This window comes from Quercus lobata, chromosome 5 (assembly GCF_001633185.2).
Source record: "Quercus lobata isolate SW786 chromosome 5, ValleyOak3.0 Primary Assembly, whole genome shotgun sequence".
Lineage (NCBI taxonomy): Eukaryota > Viridiplantae > Streptophyta > Magnoliopsida > Fagales > Fagaceae > Quercus > Quercus lobata.
This window is the reverse complement of record NC_044908.1, coordinates 63828941-63849779: the sequence shown is the minus strand read 5'-3', so window position 1 is coordinate 63849779 and position 20839 is coordinate 63828941. Positions and strand designations below refer to the sequence as shown.

Sequence of the window (20839 nt, the reverse complement as noted above, 5' to 3'; positions counted from 1 at the left end):
TTTTTCCTTGCAATAAATAAATAATACAATATCAAAATCAGATATAATTTAGTTCAGATAAAATTAATAATAAAATATAATAATCATATTTGCAAACTGCCTGTATCAGTATCAGTTCTCAAAAATTGTTATTATCTATCCCTTCATGTTGTAACGACTACTGAGCATGTACAATAGATAAACGAAGGTGGCTCTTTCGGTTGTATCACAGGCTACGGAATTGGACCTAATATATTAATCCTAGAAGAGCAAATAATCTTCTATTCATCTACTTCTCCGAATTGGTCTATCTTCCTGTTAATCAGGGACGGACCCAGGTTTGAACTTAAGGGGGGCGAAGTAAAATGGTCAATTTCATACTAGGGTCATTTAAGTTTAGTTAAGAAGAAAAAAAAAATGATATATTTAGGTACCAATCAATCCTAGTGTGGGTTGCACGTGCTGACCCTTTAGTGAGAAGTATAGATTTTTTTTGTTGAAGTATAAAGTCATGTACTTAAATTTCAAATAGCTATTTGAATATCTATGTACTATGACAATTTCTTAGAACTTATTTATTAAATGTAACATCTACTCACCAAAAAATGATAATGAATGTCGTCATCTTTCTACAATATTAAATTTTCACAATGAATGATAATATATGCTACAATTTTTTTGAAAATCTTCATTAAATTAAATACTTGCAATCATCTACGATGAAGATTTTTTTTATTCATATTTCATTCTTTATATCTTATTTTATGAGTTTAACTACGATGTTTAGCTTACTTATTTTTATTGAATACCATTTTAAGCAGGAAAATAAATTAAAAAAAGAACAAAATAACAAAAAACTTATGTCATCAAATTTTCTATTAGATAAAATTATAAGTCTAGAAGATTCAAACCTAATAAATTAGTGTTCTCTAGATAACAAATAGAACACCATATATCATCATTTTAACTTTCCAAGCATGACTATCAATCTACCACATAAAATTTAAAATACATAGAAATTTTTAGGACATTAAAATTTAGTAGGAGTATATTAGACACTGCACAATGAAATATTTTAGGAATTATAAGATTTTGTTAGGGTTTAACTAAGAGAGAAATGATAGGGGCATATGCTCATTTACAAAATATAAATGATGGAATTATTCTACTTTAGTTTAGGGGGGAATGCAACTACCCCGAACATAAAGGAGGAAAGTGTTACTTCGTCAATTTGTGTGTGTTATGTGTGTGTAAAACAATATGTGTGTGTGTGTGTGTTTTTATTAAAAAAAAAAAAAAAAAAAAAAAACTTGGAACAATGTGTTAAAAAAAAAAAATCAACATAAAAAAATTATGCAATAAACAATGAATTTTAGTTCAACAAATTGAATAAACCAAAAAAGAAGTCTAGAAACATAACAAAAAGTCACGATATTTTTACAATACCTTTATTTCTAACTATGGTGGGTCCTAGTATGATATTTTATTATTTTATTTTAGAATAATGTTACGTCCACAGTATTTTCATAATAAATCTTAGATGGTAAAATGATACTAGTTTTAATTGGGCTAACCACTTTTAACCGTGCATTTAAAAATAAAATAAAAAGCCAATTGAAGAAAATTGTGCCTAAAACAATGAATTTTGGCTTACTAAATTTGACTAAACAAAAAAAGAAGCCTAGGAACACAACAAAATGTCACACAAAAAATAAGTTTAGGAATATAACAAAACGACGCAACATTTTCGTAATATCTTTTATTTCCAGCTGTGGTAGGTCTTAGTTTGATATTTTATTATTTAATTTTTACGTCCACAGCATTTTCACAACAAATCTTAGGTAAAAAATTATTATTGGTTTTAAAATTATGCATTAAAAAAAAAAAAAAAACAAACAAACAAAAAGACAATATAAGAAAATTGTGCGTGAAATGTACAATGAATTTTAAATCACCCAATTTGACTATATATACTAAAAAAGAAGCCTAAGAATATAAACTATTAAAACATTTTCACAATACTTTTATTTTTAGGATCTAAATAGATATATTTTTATTTTATTTGAGAGAAATGCTACATCCATAATATTTTTAGAACAAATTATAAATGACAAATTGTTACTGGTTTTAAATTAAACTCACTATTGATATCATTTTTTTATCCTTCAAAAATACCTTGCCACATAAAATTTGTTACAAAATTATTGTGAAAATATTATAGACTTAGCATTTCTTTTTATTTTATATTATTTTGATTTATAAGGAACTGAGATCTTGTGATTGTGAAAATATTGTGACAAAAAGAAGATGTTATAACATTTTCATAATACATTTATTTTTGTAAGGACACAATTCTCTTGGCGGCCCAATAAGGATGTTGGGCTCGCGTACGAAAGATCCCTCACAATATGATTTGTAGAGAGTGGGCTTGAAAAGCTAGCCGCTGGTCACGGGGCGATGTCCGATCCTGGTTTTAGAGGAATTCAGGTAGAAAAAAGGAGTTGGGCTTGAACATTTAAGCCCTAAGACGTCGCACCCTATGGGATGGGACTCCTCGGAGTTGATCCGAGGACCATTGAGACCTTACCCCGGTTATCCAACGACGGACTTTCTTCAGTGAAGTCCGGTGTTGTTGAGATGTTCTCCCCCATGTGATCCTTCTTTTTCGGAGGTGGGATGGGATCCCCCATTAGATTTACTTGCTTTCTTCTTTTATACTCGTCTGTGTTAATTGTCCTTCGTCCACGTGTAGGGTCAATCTTTACAAGACTGATATTTGTCCCATCAGTCTAATCCCAGAATTGTTGGATATGGTTGATAAGGCTGCAGAGTACGGCTCTGTCATGTGTTGGGTCTTATCTGGAAGGGTAGTAAGGATAACTTCCCCAAGATATTTTGGATCTCCTTACAAATTCGTCCCTATACCAGTTTTACCCCTTTATTTCGGTGGGATTCAGGATCTGCCGAGGACCAAACTGTCCTCGGCTGCCTTCCAAAATTGTTTTGTGCTCTGTACTGTAGAGCTTGGGCCACAGCTCTCCTCGGACTGGGCCTTCGGATTTTCCAGGAGCAATTGGGCTTGGTCCTTAAATTATTGGGCCCCACAATAACTCCTCAAAACCCTTCTATCCGACTTCCGGGTGGAAGGGAGGGTTTTGGCAAACCCGGGCCCTTAATATGGTTTGTTTAGTTCAACCCCGCATTTATGTGAACGGTTTTCCACCTGTCCAGGAGGTTAGCCGGTTTTCTAGGGATTCCGTTTAATCTGCTCGTGATCTACTCCTACCGCTTGGCTGTCCCAGACGCGCCCTTAATGAATCCCCTTTACGAGGCTCATTTATGTCCTGCGGCTCATCTGATAAGGTGGGGAAATGGAACGGACGCCTCTTTTTTCTTCAGATTCCTTTGGGAAACTTGAATGCATTTAATACCCTCCGTTCTGCCCTTCCTATAAGAAGGCAAGCAGGAGGCCATCACTTTCGTGCAGACTCCTCTCCTTCCCTCTGAGATCTGAAACCCGTAGCCTCCTTTAACGCCTGCTTAGCCCGTTTGTTATACGCCATATCAGTACACGCCTACCATAACGAACGATGAAGGAACCATGCCCCTCCTCAAAACACCATGTTCCGATAAAGCTTGAAATGGCTCGATCGGGGCAAGGGTGGCGCAGACTTAAGATCTGTCCCGCCTCTCTTTCAGCCAAAATCCGAAGCAGGGGCTCGTCATGTCGAACTCTTGGCGTGACTGAGTCGAGAACACCCAATATCAGCACCACTCGGCTCCTCACGAGCGTACCTAACATGGCACCGGTGTGTTAGGAGTCAGGGTTGAGGCAGGGGCGAAGTGCTTCTGCTTCTCCTTCTCCTTGCTCACTGGTGCCCTCCTCCGTCTTCCTCTTATAGTCTTCCCAGCACCAGTTCCGCCTTGGTGCTGTCCTTCTCCCTCTTTTGCTCCTCTCTTTGTCTTTTCATTTCTCCCACTCTTCTTCTCCTCCTTCTCTTACTCATGTCCTCCATCTTCTTCATTGATTTCTTCCTTACTATTTCCTTCTTCTTCGTTCTCTTTTTTTTTTTTGAAGTGAGTTCTTCTTTTAGTATGAGCAACACTGAGGCAGAGATTGGAGAGACTTTGAAGACAAGTTCAAAAAGGCGCTTGATCGTTTGCTTATCTGTACTGTGGATGTTAGTATTGCTTCGGCAGCCCCTCTTTTGTATAAGCTTGTTGAAGCCTCTTTTTGTACATTGTAATAATTTTTCATATTAATAAAAGTTGTTTCTATTTCACTTTACATGTTCTGTCTCTTTGTTTTTATAAATTTGCAAGTGCTGCTCGGCTCAATAATACCGCATCTAAATCAATGACGACTAAAACCAAAATACTTAATAATAAAAAGATGTTGCCATAATCTTAATAGGAGTGCTTGGCACAATAGGGCAGACCAATAAAAAGTAGTACTTACCACCTTGGCTTGGGTCCGAGGACCATACAAGGCCTCGGTTATGTCCAGAACTTGTAATAATAATAATTTTTGTACTTGGTTTCCCCATAGGTTTGAGTCCGAGGACCATACAAGGCCTTGGTTCTGTCCAAAACTTGTAATAATAATAACTTTTTGTACTTGGTTTCCCCATAGGCTTGAGTCCGAGGACCATACAAGGCCTTGGTTCTGTCCAAAACTTGTAATAATAATAATTTTTTGTACTTGGTTTCCCCATAGGCTTGAGTCCGAGGACCATGCAAGGCCTTGGTTCTGTCCAAAACTTGTAATAATAATAATTTTTTGTACTTGGTTTCCCCATAGGCTTGAGTCCGAGGACCATACAAGGCCTTGGTTCTGTCCAAAACTTTATGCTCCCTTTTTCCTCACCTGTCTTTCCTCAGGTGTCTCATAATCTGCCGAGCAGGAAGTTGTCCTCGGTAACGGTTATTCCTTGGTGTGGGCCATAGTCCATGGGCTTCCATGCAGAACGGGCCTGGGCCGCGAATTTATTAGGCCCACAGATTTAGAGGCATTTCCGTAGTCTTTGGTCACGCGGTACTTTTTGGCGTCCCAGTATTCGAGGTGCGCCTTCACGAGGCTCCTTTAATCTCAGGGTTGCAGACGGCATTGGAAATCGAGCCGGAGGCATTTTGTCTGTAGCGTTCCTTGGGACGCTGCGTGAATTAAATGCCATCACCTCATCTTCTAAATAAATAGGAGAGAAGGTTGCTTTACCTTCGCACGAATTCTTCAGTCTCCTCTCTTAGTACATCATGTTTGAGGCGAGGATTGGGGCAAAGGAGCTCTCTCCGCCACGAAAGCGCCGTGTCTTCCTGATACTCCAGATAGTGAGGTACGGGCCAAGGAGGCGTAGACTCAAGAGAATATTTCAGTTCGAGAGAGGGGAAAGGATGTTTCTCCCTCTTTTAGTCAAAATCCGAAGCAGGTTCTGGTCATGCCAGATTTTTGGTATGCCCGAAGAAGGAATTTCCGCCATCAGCGCCGTTTGCTTTGTAGCAGGCAAATTTCTGCGGGGGCTTCCCAACTTCCGGCTCCCTGCATTTTTTCCGTAGATGGTGTTAGCCTGAGGTCAGGTTCTTTGGCTGCCTGAGTTATGGGCATGTAGAAGCGTCGAGGAATAGTTTCCTTAGACGACATCTTGGAACAGTAGCCAACCTCTCCTCTGAGATATCTCCTCGGCATCATCTTCACTCTTTTGTACTTTTCTTTTGCTTACGCAGTTAACTCTAATGTAAGCTGGTTTCAGCTTTTATTGTACACTGTACTGTTCTTTTGTCTTAATAAAAGATGTGTTTATTTCTTTATACATACCTTTTTTTACAATAACCACTTTGGGTCTGAATATTAAGTCTAAGCCTGCCTTTAACAATATTCTGGGCGGAAGAACACTTTAATACAAACCCTTATTAGTTTAAACTCGCAAATATTATCAAGTATAACAATGGTAATCCTCAATAGATTGAATTCATGGAACTAACCGAGATAGCTGCTGAGCGCTGCGTGATGCACGCTAGACGAATATCCGAGAGAGCAGCCGAGCAGCGATGGACTTGGATCGTGCCCTTGGGGTAACATACTGTGCCGTATCGTATCAGCCCCTTTGGCACTGGGGATCTGAGGGTAGACCGGGGAACCCGTGCAATTAAAGGATTGACCCAACTGTTAACGAGAAGTTCTCTTCGGATAGATTTTGAGGTTTATATGCCATAGTAGTTTCTTTCTTTTTTTTATAGTTGGTTTCCCCATAGGCTTGAGTCCGTGGACCATGCAAGGCCTTGGTTCTGTCCAAAACTTACGATCTTTTTAATGTACTTGGTTTCCCTATAGGCTTGAGTCCGTGGACCATGCAAGGCCTTGGTTCTGTCCAAAACTTACGATCTTTTTAATGTACTTGGTTTCCCCATAGGCTTGAGTCTGTGGACCATGCAAGGCCTTGGTTCTGTCCAAAACTTACGATCTTTTTAATGTACTTGGTTTCCCCATAGGCTTGAGTCCGAGGACCATGCAAGGCCTTGGTTCTGCCCAAAACTTGTAATTTTTCTTTTTTGTACTTGGTTTCCCCATAGGCTTGAGTCGGAGGACCATGCAAGGCCTTGGTTCTGCCCAAAACTTGTAATTTTTCTTTTTTGTACTTGGTTTCCCCGTAGGCTTGAGTCCAAAGACCATGCAAGGCCTTGGTTCTATCCAAAACTTGTAATTTTTCTTTTTTGTACTTGGTTTCCCCATAGGCTTGAGTCCGAGGACCATGCAAGGCCTTGGTTCTGTCCAAAACTTGTAAGATCTCTTTTATGTACTTGGTTTCCCCATAGGCTTGAGTCCGTGGACCATGCAAGGCCTTGGTTCTGTCCAAAACTTATAAGATTTCTTTTATTTGTTTTATTTTTCAACCACCAGCCCCTTCACCAAGGCGGGGATAGTTGGCCTGAGGCCGGAAGCCCCTAGAGACGCCCGCGCCCTTAGCACTGCGAGGCGTAGCCCCTAGCAGAGGCTTACGTCGGAGCAACAACTATATGCCGCCGGAGACGGGGGAAATCCCGGAAATTTCTGCTTGCTAGAGAGCTGACTCCACCGCCACCTGCGCCAACGCGCAAGCTTTCCCCACAGACGGCGCCAATTGTAAGGACACAATTCTCTGGCGGCCCAATAAGGATGTTGGGCCCGCGCACGGAAGATCCCTCACAATATAATTTGTAGAGAGTGGGCTTGAAAAGCTAGCCGCTGGTCACGGGGCGATGCCGATCCTGGCTTTATAGGAACTCAGGTAGAAAAAGGAGTTGGGCCTGAACATTTAAGCCCTAAGACGTCGCACCCTATGGGATGGGACTCCTCGGAGTTGATCCGAGGACCATTGAGGTCTTACCCCGGTTATTCAACGACGGACTTCTTCAGTGAAGTCCGGTGTTGTTGAGATGTTCTCCCCCCTGTCATCTTTCTTTTTCTTGTGGTGGGATGGGATCCCCTCTAGATTTATTTACTTTCTTCTTTTATACTCGTCTGTGTTCATTGTCCTTCGTCCACGTGTAGGGTCAATCTTTACAAGACTGATATTTGTCCCATCAGTCTAATCCTAGAATTGTTGGGTATGGTTGATAAGGCTGCAGAGTACGGCTCTGTCACGTGTTGGGTCTTATCCGGAAGGGTAGTAAGGATAACTTTCCCAAGATATTTTGGATCTCCTTACAAATTCGTCCCTGTACCAGTTTTATCCCTTCATTTCGGTGGGATTCAGGATCTGCCGAAGACCAAACTGTCCTCGGCTACCTTCCAAAATTGTTTTGTGCTCTGTACTGTAGAGCTTGGGCCACAGCTCTCCTCGGATTGGGCCTTCGGATTTTCCAGGAGCAATTGGGCTTGGTCCTTAAATTATTGGGCCCCACACCTGAGTTTAACCAAGTTACAATAAAAAATAAAGAATAAAACTTAAATTTTTTAAGGCAGTTCAATTTGCGCCCTCAATCAATTATTATTGTTGGCTAAGAGCATCTCCAATAGGCTCTCTAGAGCTAATTATGGAGAGTAAACACACACACCAAAAAAAAAAAAAAAAACCCTCCAACAGCCTCTCCATCTCCAAATTTTTTTTTTTAGAGTTGCTATAGTAGCTCTATTGATGTAGAGAGTACTGTAGCTTTACTGTAGCTCATTCAAATCTTTTTACCTATTAAAATAATCAACTTGTTGGATAAAAAATAATTTTTTCTCTTTCCTCCATTTCTCTCTCTTCTGTACTCTCTCTCTCTCTCTAGAAAAAACTCTCTCTTTGCTTCTCATCAAAAAACAACAGTGAAGCACAAAATCAACGGAGCTCTCAATCAAAATACAAACTCAAATCACAATTTTAAAACTAATCAAATTAGGAAAAAAAAAAAAAAAAAAAAAAGCAAAGCTGACCCATCTAAGCCTCAGTAGGGAGAAGGACATGCGGTGGTGGGAGGAGGACAAGAGGGGGACAGACATGCGTAAACACCGGTTTAAAAGATTGTCCTCTAGCCTTTGTCATCCACCGGCAATCTCTGTGTGAGAGAGAGAAAGAAAGAGAGAGAGCTCCTTGAATGCTCTGGAGCAGATGAAGTGCTAGAGAAGAAAAGAACAAAGAAAAGTGAAGATAGAGATAACGGAAAGAATACATGTGTGGAGGAGAAAAAAAGAGGGAAAAAAAACGTGTGGATGAAAAAAAAAAGATAAGGGAAAATAAAATAAAGAATAAGGAATTAAAATTGAAAAATGTTACTACAATATTTTCACAATACTTTCATAATAAATCTTAAGTAGTGAGTTGTTACTAACTAATACTGATGAAAAAAAAATATTTAAGTGATGTGTTCAAATTAAAATCAGTAATAACTTACCACATATGATTTATTGTAAAAATATTATAAAATGTTAAGAACGTAGCACTTCTTATTAAAATTAGATGAATGAAAGAAGATTGAAAAAGAAATATTAAAAAATGAATGAAAAAATAATATTTAAATGGGGTAGAGAAAAGGATAAAGAGTCTGTTGGAAAGTGTACTTAAAAAAATAAACGTAACACTTCTCTTTAAAATTAGATGAATGAAAGAAGATTTAAAAAGAAATATTAAAAAATGAATGAAAAAATAATATTTAAATGGGATAGAGAAAAGGATAGAGAATTTGTTGGAAAGTGTACTTGAAAAAGTAGGTGTTGTATATATAGGTATATACAATGATAGGTTGTAATAATGATGGTTGTGTTTGGAGAATATGGTTTCATAAAGTGAAAATTCAAGTTTTGGAATTTTCTAAGTGAAAATTTGAAATCTGAATTTCTAGAATTTTTTAGAACTTTCTAGTGACTATTGAGAAAGATTGAAGAGGTTTCAATCTTTGTTAACCGCTTTATAAAAAAGTAACTAACTCTCCACACGTACCTTTTTATGAAACATAACGAGGTTTCAATCTTTGTTAACCGTTTTATGAAAAAGTAACTAATTCTCCATACGTGCCTTTTTATGAAATATAATCATATGGGTATAAATAGGGGCTTATGTTCTCTTGAAAAACTAACTTCACAAAATCAAAAGTTGAAGAGAAACACAAGAAACACAAGAAATCCTGTGGTCATTCTCCAAAATTGCTATCTGTAGAACCTAACAACTTGATTGTATCCTGGAGACAAATTTGCGATAACCCTTTAGCAACAAAAATATGAAGGGCAAATATTATTTAAGGAAAACGATATAGTGCCTCCAAGTTTTCTATTTTTTTTTTTTTTTTGTCTTTTCTGTTAATCTTGTTCTTCCATTATTACTTTGTGTAATATTCCCAACAGTAGATAGGCAAAAGGTAAAAGAAACTGTTCACTCTCCAAACGGTACAAAAATTTGAAGAGACTGTTGGAAATGCTCTAAAAGTAATAAGAAATTCACATAACTTGTGATTAAAATTTATCTAAACACAAAAAATCCTTTGATGTGAAATTATAAGACTGTTTGTATAATTATAATAGAATTGTGAAATTATATAATAATTAATCAATTAGTTAGAGGTGACAATTTTTTTTCTCTCCAAAAAAAAATAATAATAATAACACGATCTATTTAATAATTATGTAAACACGGCTCATTAAGCAGGTTGACACACAACCGGTACTAAACACTTAATCAACCATTTATATTAAGTTGACACAATACAGGCACAACTTTGTCGGCACAAAAATTTTTATGTCAAAATATCTTCTCCAATTTAAAGACAATTTTGATGTGTGAACCATCTTTTTTCTTTCTTTTTTTGGGTAAGTGTTTATGCAGGGGTAGAACCCCTGAGTTGGTAGATCATTGGGAGATCGGGTACCAGCTGAGCTAGAAGGCCCGGTGGTGATGTGTGAACCATGAAATCATAAGGAATCTACCTCTTTATTGATGGATTTGCATTTACCCTGATTGTATGGTTTGATTTTCAGTCAACTCTTCATCAAACTTCAATCAAACCTATCAAAGTTAGTTATTTTTATTTTATATTACATCCAATCAGCAACACTGAGCTTGTTCAAATTGATTTTTACCAACCCGTGCACCGCCAAGAATAAAATGGGTCATTCAGAATATCTGTGCTACAGTAAAAGGTAGACAAAATGGGACATCAACAACAATCATCTTCTTTTTTGGTTTGAGAGGGGCGGGGGCGCTAATCTTATCAACAATCATCTATTGTAAATACTTAGGATAAAAGTTAGGAGCAAATCCTTAAGTTTTGTCCCTTAATTTCTTCAATTTAATTCAACTATATGGTAAATTATCCAAAAAACCGTATTGTTGAATTTAATTATTCTTTTAAAAAAAAAAAAAAAAAAAAACCCAAAAGCCTTGTTGCATCATTCAATATAGCCATCTAATGGAATTCAATTGGAAAATCTAACATATAGACATACAACATCTACAAACTATACCTAAATTTAATTATATAATTATATTAGACAAATTAAGCGTTCGGTGACATAATTTGTGAATAACAGCCAAACCCATATATATTATTACACTATTGGATGACTGAGTCATGATGATATTTGTGCTATTACTGTCCTAAAGATACACATGAATAAATGTTACTAGCTAGCTGCTGTGGATGAAAATCACGAGGCCAGCTTTACCAGCCGACCGATATCAAAGTAATTATACCAAGTACTAGTGAAGGAGAAGTTTCAACAACTCCTTTTTGTTTGAATTTTGTACGTTTTATGCACTTTAGTCATTTGATTCTTCTTTAATTGGGACCAGTTGGCGAGCCATTATGTTGGTTGGTCCAGCATATATAAATGCGGTGGTGGGTATGCATTTATCAATATATGCTGTATCTTCACATGCATTCTCTGCTCTAACCCAGTACCGAACTACCAATTGCAATGAATTTGAAATTGACCTTGCAATAAAGCTCTACATCTTTCGTTCCCTCAAACAAAAGCAAAAAACCTTTGGTCTCATATCTACCTCTTTATTTTATTTTTTTTTTTTTTCTTTTTTTTTTATGGGGAACAAAGATTCATTGCCACAAGAAATTGAAGTACAACAGGAAAGACAAAAACAAAGGAAAGAGACACCTAGCTACAAACCTGCCAGCGCAGGAACAGCAAACTAAGATAGTCCCTCCCAAACCAAAAAAAGATTTACCCTACACCCACCAACCAGCTAAGAAAGCTTATGTACTACCCTGTTGAACTCCCTTTTCAAGTGCACAAAACTACAAGAACAGAAAAAGCCCAAGGATCCCAAATAAACACAGAAATGTGCAACCTATTAAACTAACTCTATAACAGAGTCAGCTAAACCAAGAGGACTGTTTCACAAAAATGCTTTTGGGCCCAAGTATTCTCTTCCTCTTAAACTTCTTTCCCTCTCAAGCGCTTTATTCCTATCTCCTTCATCTGGGCGAGAGTTTGTTCATCACTTATTTTTCCTTTCGCACGAGCAACTTTTTTCAGGCTGCCTTTACCCATAATCTGTTTTCCTTTTTCGTTAGCTTTGGCCTGAAAAATCACACCATCTTTGAATGTACTAGCCTCTCATTCTCAATCTTTTTTAACTTACCCTTTCCTGGCTCTAATTTTTCTTTGTTTGGACCGGGCACCACTTCTCCATTTCCTCTACATTCATCTGTTGTTGTCTTTAATGGGCTTGTAACTACATGATCTTCACTATTGGGCTTTTTGGTCTGGCCCATTTCTCTTACAACTTCCCCGTTACTTTTGAATAACTCCCTGGCTAACCCTTCTCTATCTTGCATCTGTCCCTCACGTGCTCCTATATTGTTCATTAATTCATGCCTCACGTGCTCCACCTTTCCTGAGCTGTCCCATCTACTTTGATAACTTGCTGCTAGTGCTTCTAACCCCCTCTCTTGTCTTTTCATTCTTGTCTTCGATGGTGCTACTCCCGCCCAACTTTTGATTTTCTCCATTCCTACCTTGAACGGAACAATCTAGGTCCTCCGCCGTAGACTGCCACCTTGCACAGGTGTCTCCACCGCTTAACGGTTCCTGAATCCTACTACCTAAGCCTTTTATCTCTTCATTTATGAAGCAAAAAAGATCTTTGGTCTCATCTCATGTTTCCCTCAGATTTTAGTGCCTAGCCTTTCATGGTAGCACTTTATTTCTTACCTTGTCTTGAAGGCTTTTTTTTTTCTTTTTTTTCCACGAATAAACAAAAAGAATCAGATGGGCCCTTTCCATCTTCTTACACCAATAACAAAAACCAGACCAGTTATGAGAAGATGGAGGCCCATGGATATTACTATTAATGGCCCATTTGGCTTAGATTCTGAGGAAGAAATGAGCTTGGCCCAGTACATATAGAAAATCCCAATAAAACAACTGGTTTAACAAAAATTAATAAATTTGCAACTACTCCCCAAATAATTCCTAACTTCAACAGGAACTCCTTTCGCTGCATTTACATAGTTTTTTGCATCTCTTTGCCTTTTTTTTTTATTTTTTTATTTTTTATTTTTTTTTATTTTAACAATGAGCGCGGATGGTGAGATTCACATCCAAGTTATCTTTATAGAAAAAAATTAGACGATACTACTAAATCACAGTGTTGTTTAATTTGCCAACTACATAGTTACTTGTAAAAAATATACAATAATGTATACTTCAAGGTATATATTAATCATACCTTTTATAAAACCTTTTATAAAAAATTGAAAACGCTATAAAAAAAAGTTAATCATTTTTTCATTTTCTTATAAAAAATTTCTTAAAATGGTTTACTATTATATGTCCTAAGTGCATACATTAATAAAACATTTAATTAAAACTACCCAACCACTTTCTAAGACTTTCATTCCCTCCCATGAATATATCAAATTTTAAAAAATTAATTGTTTGTTCATAGGTTAATAATCCTTACCCCATCTTTCTCACAAAGAAAATAGAGCACACAATTTGCATTTCCCATGTCAATTCCCATGTACTACTTTTTTTTTATGGAATAATTGACTTGGATAGGAATTTTAATTATCTTTTCTGTTTTGGATCATGCATTAAAAGAAACGCAAAATTTTTGTTGAACAAAATATATATTTTCTTGGATCATATTTATGATTCTAAGCCAAGACCATCATAATTGTTGGTTACAAAATAGTCTTATATAAACTTAGGAAAACCAATATACCACTCAAATAATCCAAAATAATAATCCAATTAAAAGTACCAAATCAAAATCTCAAACCAATAATAAAATAAATAAATATAACACACAATAATGACAATATACCAAGATTTACGTGAAAAAATTGAGTCCAAACAACCAAAAAATTGAGTACACAAATATATATACGATAATATAATTTCTGTAGTGATTAATATAAACTTCTCTAGTAACGTTATAATTGTTTCAAGCCAATCCTAGTAATGTTCTTAATTAATTAATATCATTAATTAATGATGTTAATGTATAGGAGTTTTCAGTTTCAATTGCTTGCACTCCAGTTACATAAGCTATGAAAACAGTAGTCAATTATTTTAAAGGGTCATTTAACAAAACCTATAAGATGTTTGAAACAAATCATGTTATAAATTAACAATCGATCCCCCGATCAAAAAAGCAATGAGACAGCAAGGAAAAATGGAACTCCATGTTTTATTTGCACTGTTTTTCCTCTTGTTCTCAGTGTCATCAGCAAATCTTGTAAGCCTACTCAATTCAAATGGACTTGCATTTTTCAATTGCTTTGCCAACCATTCTCCAGCTTCCACCTCTATAAGCTCAGTGGTTTATGCCCCTTTTATTCCTTCATATGACTCTATCTTCCAAAACACTATTCAAAACCTTAGGTTCAATTCCTCCATGACACAAAAACCTCAATACATCATTGTACCTCAACGCCCTGCTCATGTCCAAGCTGCAATTATTTGCAGCAAAAACCATAGCTTGCAAGTTAGAATTCGGAGTGGGGGTCATGACTATGAGGGTCTCTCTTACAAATCAAAAACCCCATTTGTGCTCATTGATCTTGTCAAGCTTCGGAAAGTTAAAGTCAGTTTAAGAAAAGCAACCGCATGGGTTCAAGCTGGTGCTACACTTGGTGAGCTCTATTATCAAATTGCCAAAGAAACCTCGACGCTTGGTTTCCCGGCTGGTACGTGCCCAACAATAGGAGTTGGTGGCCATATTAGTGGTGGTGGACAAGGTTCATTGATGAGAAAGTATGGTCTTGCTGCTGATAATGTTGTGGATGCCATTTTGGTCAAGGCTGATGGCCAGATTGTTAATAGAGCAACTATGGATGAGGATCTTTTTTGGGCTATTAGAGGAGGTGGAGGTGCAAGTTTTGGAGTCATTCTTGAATGGAAGGTCAAGTTGGTACCTGTTCCTACTAGAGTGACTGCCTTCAACGTGGTAAAGACTCTAGACGAGGGTGCAACCAAATTGATTTATAAATGGCAAAATATTGCAAATACGCTTCCAGAAGAGCTATATATAAGAATAATCCTAACTGTTGGCAAAAATGATGATGGGACAAGAACAATCCGAGCCAATTTTAATTCCTTGTTTCTTGGAACCGTTGATCAACTAATGCCATTAATGGATGAAAGTTTTCCGGAGCTCGGTCTAGAGTATGAAAACTGCAGGGAAATGAGTTGGATAGAATCTGTTCTATACATGAATGACGGTAAATCAGATGAGCCTATAGAGGTTTTGCTGGACGGGAACCGTAATGTAACCAAAGGCTTCTTCAAAGCTAAATCAGATTATGTGATGAAACCCATCTCTGAAATTGATTTAGAAGCTATATGGAATGTGATGGAAGTAGGTGAAGCGGGCATCATGATTTGGACACCTTATGGTGGAAGGATGCGTAAGATTTCGCCATCTGAAACTCCATTCCCTCATAGAAAAGGAATTTTGTACAGCATACAGTACTATAGCAAATGGCAAGAAAAGGGTAATGTGGCAGAGGCCCAGCATTTGGGCTGGATTAACAAGCTGTACTACTTTATGACTCCTTTTGTTTCCAAATTCCCAAGAGCTGCATATCTCAACTACAGGGATTTGGATATAGGCATAAATACCATTGGAACCTTTGCAGAAGCCAAGGTTTGGGGTGAAAAGTACTTCAAAAATAACTTCAAACGATTGGCAGTTGTAAAAGGCAAGGTCGACCCAGAAAACTACTTCAAGAATGAGCAGAACATCGTGGCTCGCTCCTGATCCTAGCTGAATTTTAGGACTAGAGTTTATCGAAGTTTTGAGTTCATATAAGGTAATAATGTTTGCAACGAGATATGAAACAAAAGTGGATTGTATATGAGCAAACTCGTGGATCTTGCTACTCGCCTGTAAGAAATGGAAACTGGATTTTATTTTTTGCATTCAACAACCATACATATTGATATATATACCTAATTTAATATACATATTGATATAAATATATATTGATGATTCCTTCTTTATCAGTGGGTTGACAGGACTCGAACGTTGATCTTTGGGCTATCTCCTGTAATACAAAGGACACAGAATCAGAGGGGACCGGTGGGGACCGGCCAAAAATCCTCCGATGATCAAGTTAGTTACTTTGAACTCTCTGTAACGAAGACAATGTTCTCTCAAAAGTGAAAATGTCAGAATCCCGTTACCCTTCATCGAAGAAGCCTTATATAGTGTGTGGAACGGTTATTTGTTTAGTAACCGTTCCCAATGTCGAGGAGTCCGGAGAATTGGGTAACTTCCATAACCGCTGTGGAAGTTACCTAGGTCGGATGGGCCGATGAACTCGTCCGTCCTTAGTAAGGATGGACGAGACTTCCACGATGAGCTCGTCCACTTTCGGTGGAAGATGGACGAGACCATCTAGGAAGCTTGTCCATAAATGAGTGGATTTCATGAGGTACTGTCCGTCCATTCATGGACGAGGTTTGCCAGTACGCTTGAACTTTTCTCCGCCTATTGTAGCTTCTTTCGTTGGACGAGACATATGGACGAGTTATAGACTTGGATTATTTGTGACACCATCAGCTGCCCCCTCGTCCATGTGGGTCGTCCAAAGAGTTGAACGTCCTTGGACATATATAATTGGTTAATAATTACTGAACCACGTGTCATTTTTTTATTGGCGACTGATTCCGTCGATTTATATTTCCGAGGCAGATGCCACGTGTCGCTTTCGTATTGGTTGGGTCGTTTCGATTACCCAAGTCAGCATCCTATAAATAGTGGAATGCCTCCCTTAACCCTTCTCATTCCAGAGATTTTCTTCCTTGACATCTGTCGTCTAGAGCCTCGTCTAAGAGTTTCTCTGCGTCTAGAGTCTTCTTCCGTCTAGAGCCAGGTACTCTTCTTCTCCTCGTCTTTAGGTTTTAAGTTTTTTGTTAGAGATGTCTGTTGCTTCCTCGTCTACTGATAGTCTTAATAAGGCTATAGACGAGTTCTGTGAGGATACTAGTGATAGGTCTGACTCTAGCAGCGCTAGTGATGAGAGTGGAGGAAGCACGGACGAGAACTACTCTTCTGGGGCCCCTGGGCTCCCTATTGAGGTCGTCCAAGAACAGCTTAGGAGAGCTTCTGGCTCTCAAGCTGGTTCTCCGTCCAATCCTACGGACGAGGTAGAAACCGTCTTCAGTTGCGCTGTAGGCGTCCATTCTAAGACGGACGAACAGAGGTTAAATAGCCTTAAATCTTGGTATCAAATCCCAGACGAGTTTAACCCTAGGCTGCCCGTCCGTGGAGAGTGGTGTTGTGAGCCCCGTTTTGGAATAGGCGTCTATGAGTCTTACTTCTTAGGTGGCCTTAGGTTTCCTTTAAATGCCTTCGCTAGAGAGTTATTAGTTAAGTTAGGTTTAGGTGTTTGTCAATTCAATCCTAACGCATGGAGATTAATTATCTCCATGCAAATTTTGTGAAGGGAAGTTTTTGGTGGGGACCGTCCTCTTACAGTGGACGAATTCCTTTATTGTTATAAACCTTCTGCCATAAGTCAATCTGAAGGTTTTTATCAGTTTACTGCTAGGGGGAATGATTGTAGGTTGATCAAGTCCCTAGCTTCGTCTGATAGGAAATGGAAGATGGACTCGATAGCTCGTCTCGATAGCTTCGTCTGAAGGCTCAGGACCTAAACCCCACTTGGCTAGACGTCTAAGCGTGACAAGAGAACGAAAGCTCCTGTCTGTATGTAGACGAGCCCTGTGGACGCGGTCACGGTGAAATTTGCTCAAGGACGGACGTTTGGCAGCTACAACACAGCGAACAAACAAAGGTTAGAAAATTGTAAATATACCAAATAGAAGTGAGGATAAAAATAAACAAGGGGAAGGGACATACCTTCTGGACGAAGGTTCCCTAAGTCCCCAGTGTAAGGGGGAAAGGAATCCCTGCCAACGTCCACAGGGTTCCCTGCCCAGAAGCCTGAAACAAAAATGAACTCCGTCTTCCATTTCCTATCAGACGAAGCTAGGGACTTGATCAACCTACAATCATTCCCCCTAGCAGTAAACTGATAAAAACCTTCAGATTGACTTATGGCAGAAGGTTTATAACAATAAAGGAACTCGTCCACTGTAAGAGGACGGTCCCCACCAAAAACTTCCCTCCACAAAATTTGCATGGAGATAATTAATCTCCATGCGTTAGGATTGAATTGACAAACACCTAAACCTAACTTAACTAATAACTCTCTAGCGAAGGCATTTAAAGGAAACCTAAGGCCACCTAAGAAGTAAGATTCATAGACGCCTATTCCAAAACGGGGCTCACAACACCACTCTCCACAGACGGGCAGCCTAGGGTTAAACTCGTCTGGGATTTGATACCAGGATTTAAGGCTATTTAACCTCTGTTCGTCCGTCTTAAAATGGACGCCTACAGCGCAACTGAAGACGGTTTCTACCTCGTCCGTAGGATTGGACGGAGAACCAGCTTGAGAGCCAGAAGCTCTCCTAAGCTGTTCTTGGACGACCTCAATAGGGAGCCCAGGGGCCCCAGAAGAGTAGTTCTCGTCCGTGCTTCCTCCACTCTCATCACTAGCGCTGCTAGAGTCAGACCAATCACTAGTATCCTCACAGAATTCGTCTATAGCCTTATTAAGACTATCAGTAGACGAGGAAGCAACAGACATCTCTAACAAAAAACTTAAAACCTAAAGACGAGGAGAAGAAGAGTACCTGGCTCTAGACGGAAGAAGACTCTAGACGCAGAGGAACTCTTAGACGAGGCTCTAGACGACAGATGTCAAGGAAGAAAATCTCTGGAATGAGAAGGGTTAAGGGAGGCATTCCACTATTTATAGGATGCTGACCTGGGTAATCGAAACGACCCAACCAATACGAGAGCGACACGTGGCATCTACCTCGGAAATATAAATCGACGGAATCAGTCGCCAATAAAAAAATGACACGTGGTTCAGTAATTATTAACCAATTATATATGTCCAAGGACGTCCAACCCCTTGGACGACCCACATGGACGAGGGGGCAACTGATGGTGTCACAAATAATCCAAGTCCATAACTCGTCCATAAGTCTCGTCCAACGAAAGAAGCTACAATAGGTGGAGAAAAGTGCAAGCGTACTGGCGAACCTCGTCCATGTATGGACGGACAGTACCTCATGAAATCCACTCATTTATGGACAAGCTTCCTAGATGGTCTCGTCCATCTTCCACCAAAAGTGGACGAGCTAATCGTGGAAGTCTCGTCCATCCTTACTAAGGATGGACGAGTTCATCGGCCCATCCGACCTAGGTAACTTCCACAGCGGTTATGGAAGTTACCCCAATTCTCCGGACTCCTCGACATTGGGAACGGTTACTAAACAAATAACCGTTCCACACACTATATAAGGCTTCTTCGATGAAGGGTAAGGGGATGGAGACATTTTTCACTTTTGAGAGAACATTTCTTCGTTACAGAGTTCAAAGTAACTAACTTGATCATCGGAGGATTTTTGGCCGGTCCCCTCTGATTCTGTGTCCATTGTATTACAGGAGATAGTCAACCAATCCGGGTAGTACACTTCCCGAATGAACTTTGCTACCATCAGCTTCTGGACCTCGTCCTTGATTGCACTATCCCTCTCAGGGGCAAACACCCTCTTCTTTTGCCGCACAGGCTTAGAGAAAGGACATACATTCAAACGGTGGGTAATGACACTAGGGTCTATACCCGGCATATCCTCGTGACTCCACGCAAACACATCGATGTTTTTCTTCAAAAATTGGACGAGGTCCTTTTTAATCTTCTCTTCTAAATCTGCTCCAACCCTGGTACACCTCTCAGGGTTATCTTCGTCCAGGGAAATATCTTCCAATGCTTTAATAGGCTCTGCTACAACCTTCTTTTCTTCAATATTCATTGCTTGAACTTGTTCATCCATGGCCAGCATGGCCAAATAACATTCTCTTGCTGCCAGTTGGTCACCTTGTACCTGTCCTACCCCGTGTTCTGTTGGAAACTTGACTGATAAATGGTAAGTGGAGGTAACAGCTTTCCAGCTATTCAAAGTTGGTCTCCCAATGATGGCATTGTAGGAGGATGGACAATCTACCACAAGGAAGTTCACGTCCTTGGTAATTTGTCGTGGATATGCCCCCACTACCACGGATAAGGAAATAGTACCCATTGGTTGCACCTTCATCCCACCAAAACCTACTAGGGGGGAGTTCACTGGACGGAGCTGGTCTCGTCCTAATCTCATCTGCTGAAAGGCTGGATAGTATAAAATGTCTGTTGAGCTTCCATTGTCCACAAGCACTCTTCTGGTTGTGTAGTTTGCAATTAGTAGGGAGATGACGAGGGCATCGTCATGAGGGTGATGAATTCTGTCAGCATCCTCGTCCATGAAAGTGATTGCCCGCTCGTCTGTAGACCTTGCTCTCGGTGATTTTCCAGAAAGCTGGACGCTCTGTACTACCTTCAAGTATGCTTTCTTGGACTTGGACGACTGGCCAGTTGAACTTCCCCCAATGATGACTCTTATCTCCCCGAGTGGTGGTCGCGATGAATCTTCCATCTTTCCCTTCTGTTTCTCGTCCCTCTGGTCTCGTCCAAGGAAACCCCTCAACTTCCCTTGCCTTATGAGATTTTCAATTTGTTGCTTCAAGTCAAAACACTCGTCCGTGTCATGACCATGATCCCTATGGAAGCGACAATACTTGTTCCTGTTGCGCTTGTTGGGATCACCCTTCATTTTCTCAGGCCACTTCAGGGAAGGATCATCCTTGATTTGCATAAGGACTTGCTCAAGTGGGGCGTTTAAAGGGGTATACTGCTGGTTCCGTACTGGAAGGCCTGGCTTCTTACTTTCTCGATCTCTCCTTTCCTCCGTCCGTCCCTTCTTTGGACGAGTGCCTTGCTCGTGCTGACGACTGGGATTTGCGTCCATTCTCTCGGACCTCTTCCTCTTCTT

The 20839-nt window shown here is 39.2% G+C and overlaps 1 protein-coding gene across 1 annotated transcript; it reads left to right on the top strand.

The window, feature by feature from the left end:
- Window positions 1-14066: 14066 nt before the first annotated feature.
- LOC115990935 (berberine bridge enzyme-like 26) lies at window positions 14067-15653 on the top strand. Its single transcript, XM_031114701.1, has one exon. It carries the CDS (start codon window positions 14067-14069, stop codon window positions 15651-15653), a length of 1587 nt encoding a protein of 528 aa, XP_030970561.1.
- Window positions 15654-20839: the final 5186 nt, after the last annotated feature.

Excerpts from the sequence above, each read along its gene's own strand:
- LOC115990935 (XM_031114701.1), top strand. The coding sequence starts at position 14,067 with ATGGAACTCCATGTTTTATTTGCACTGTTTTTCCTCTTGTTCTCAGTG.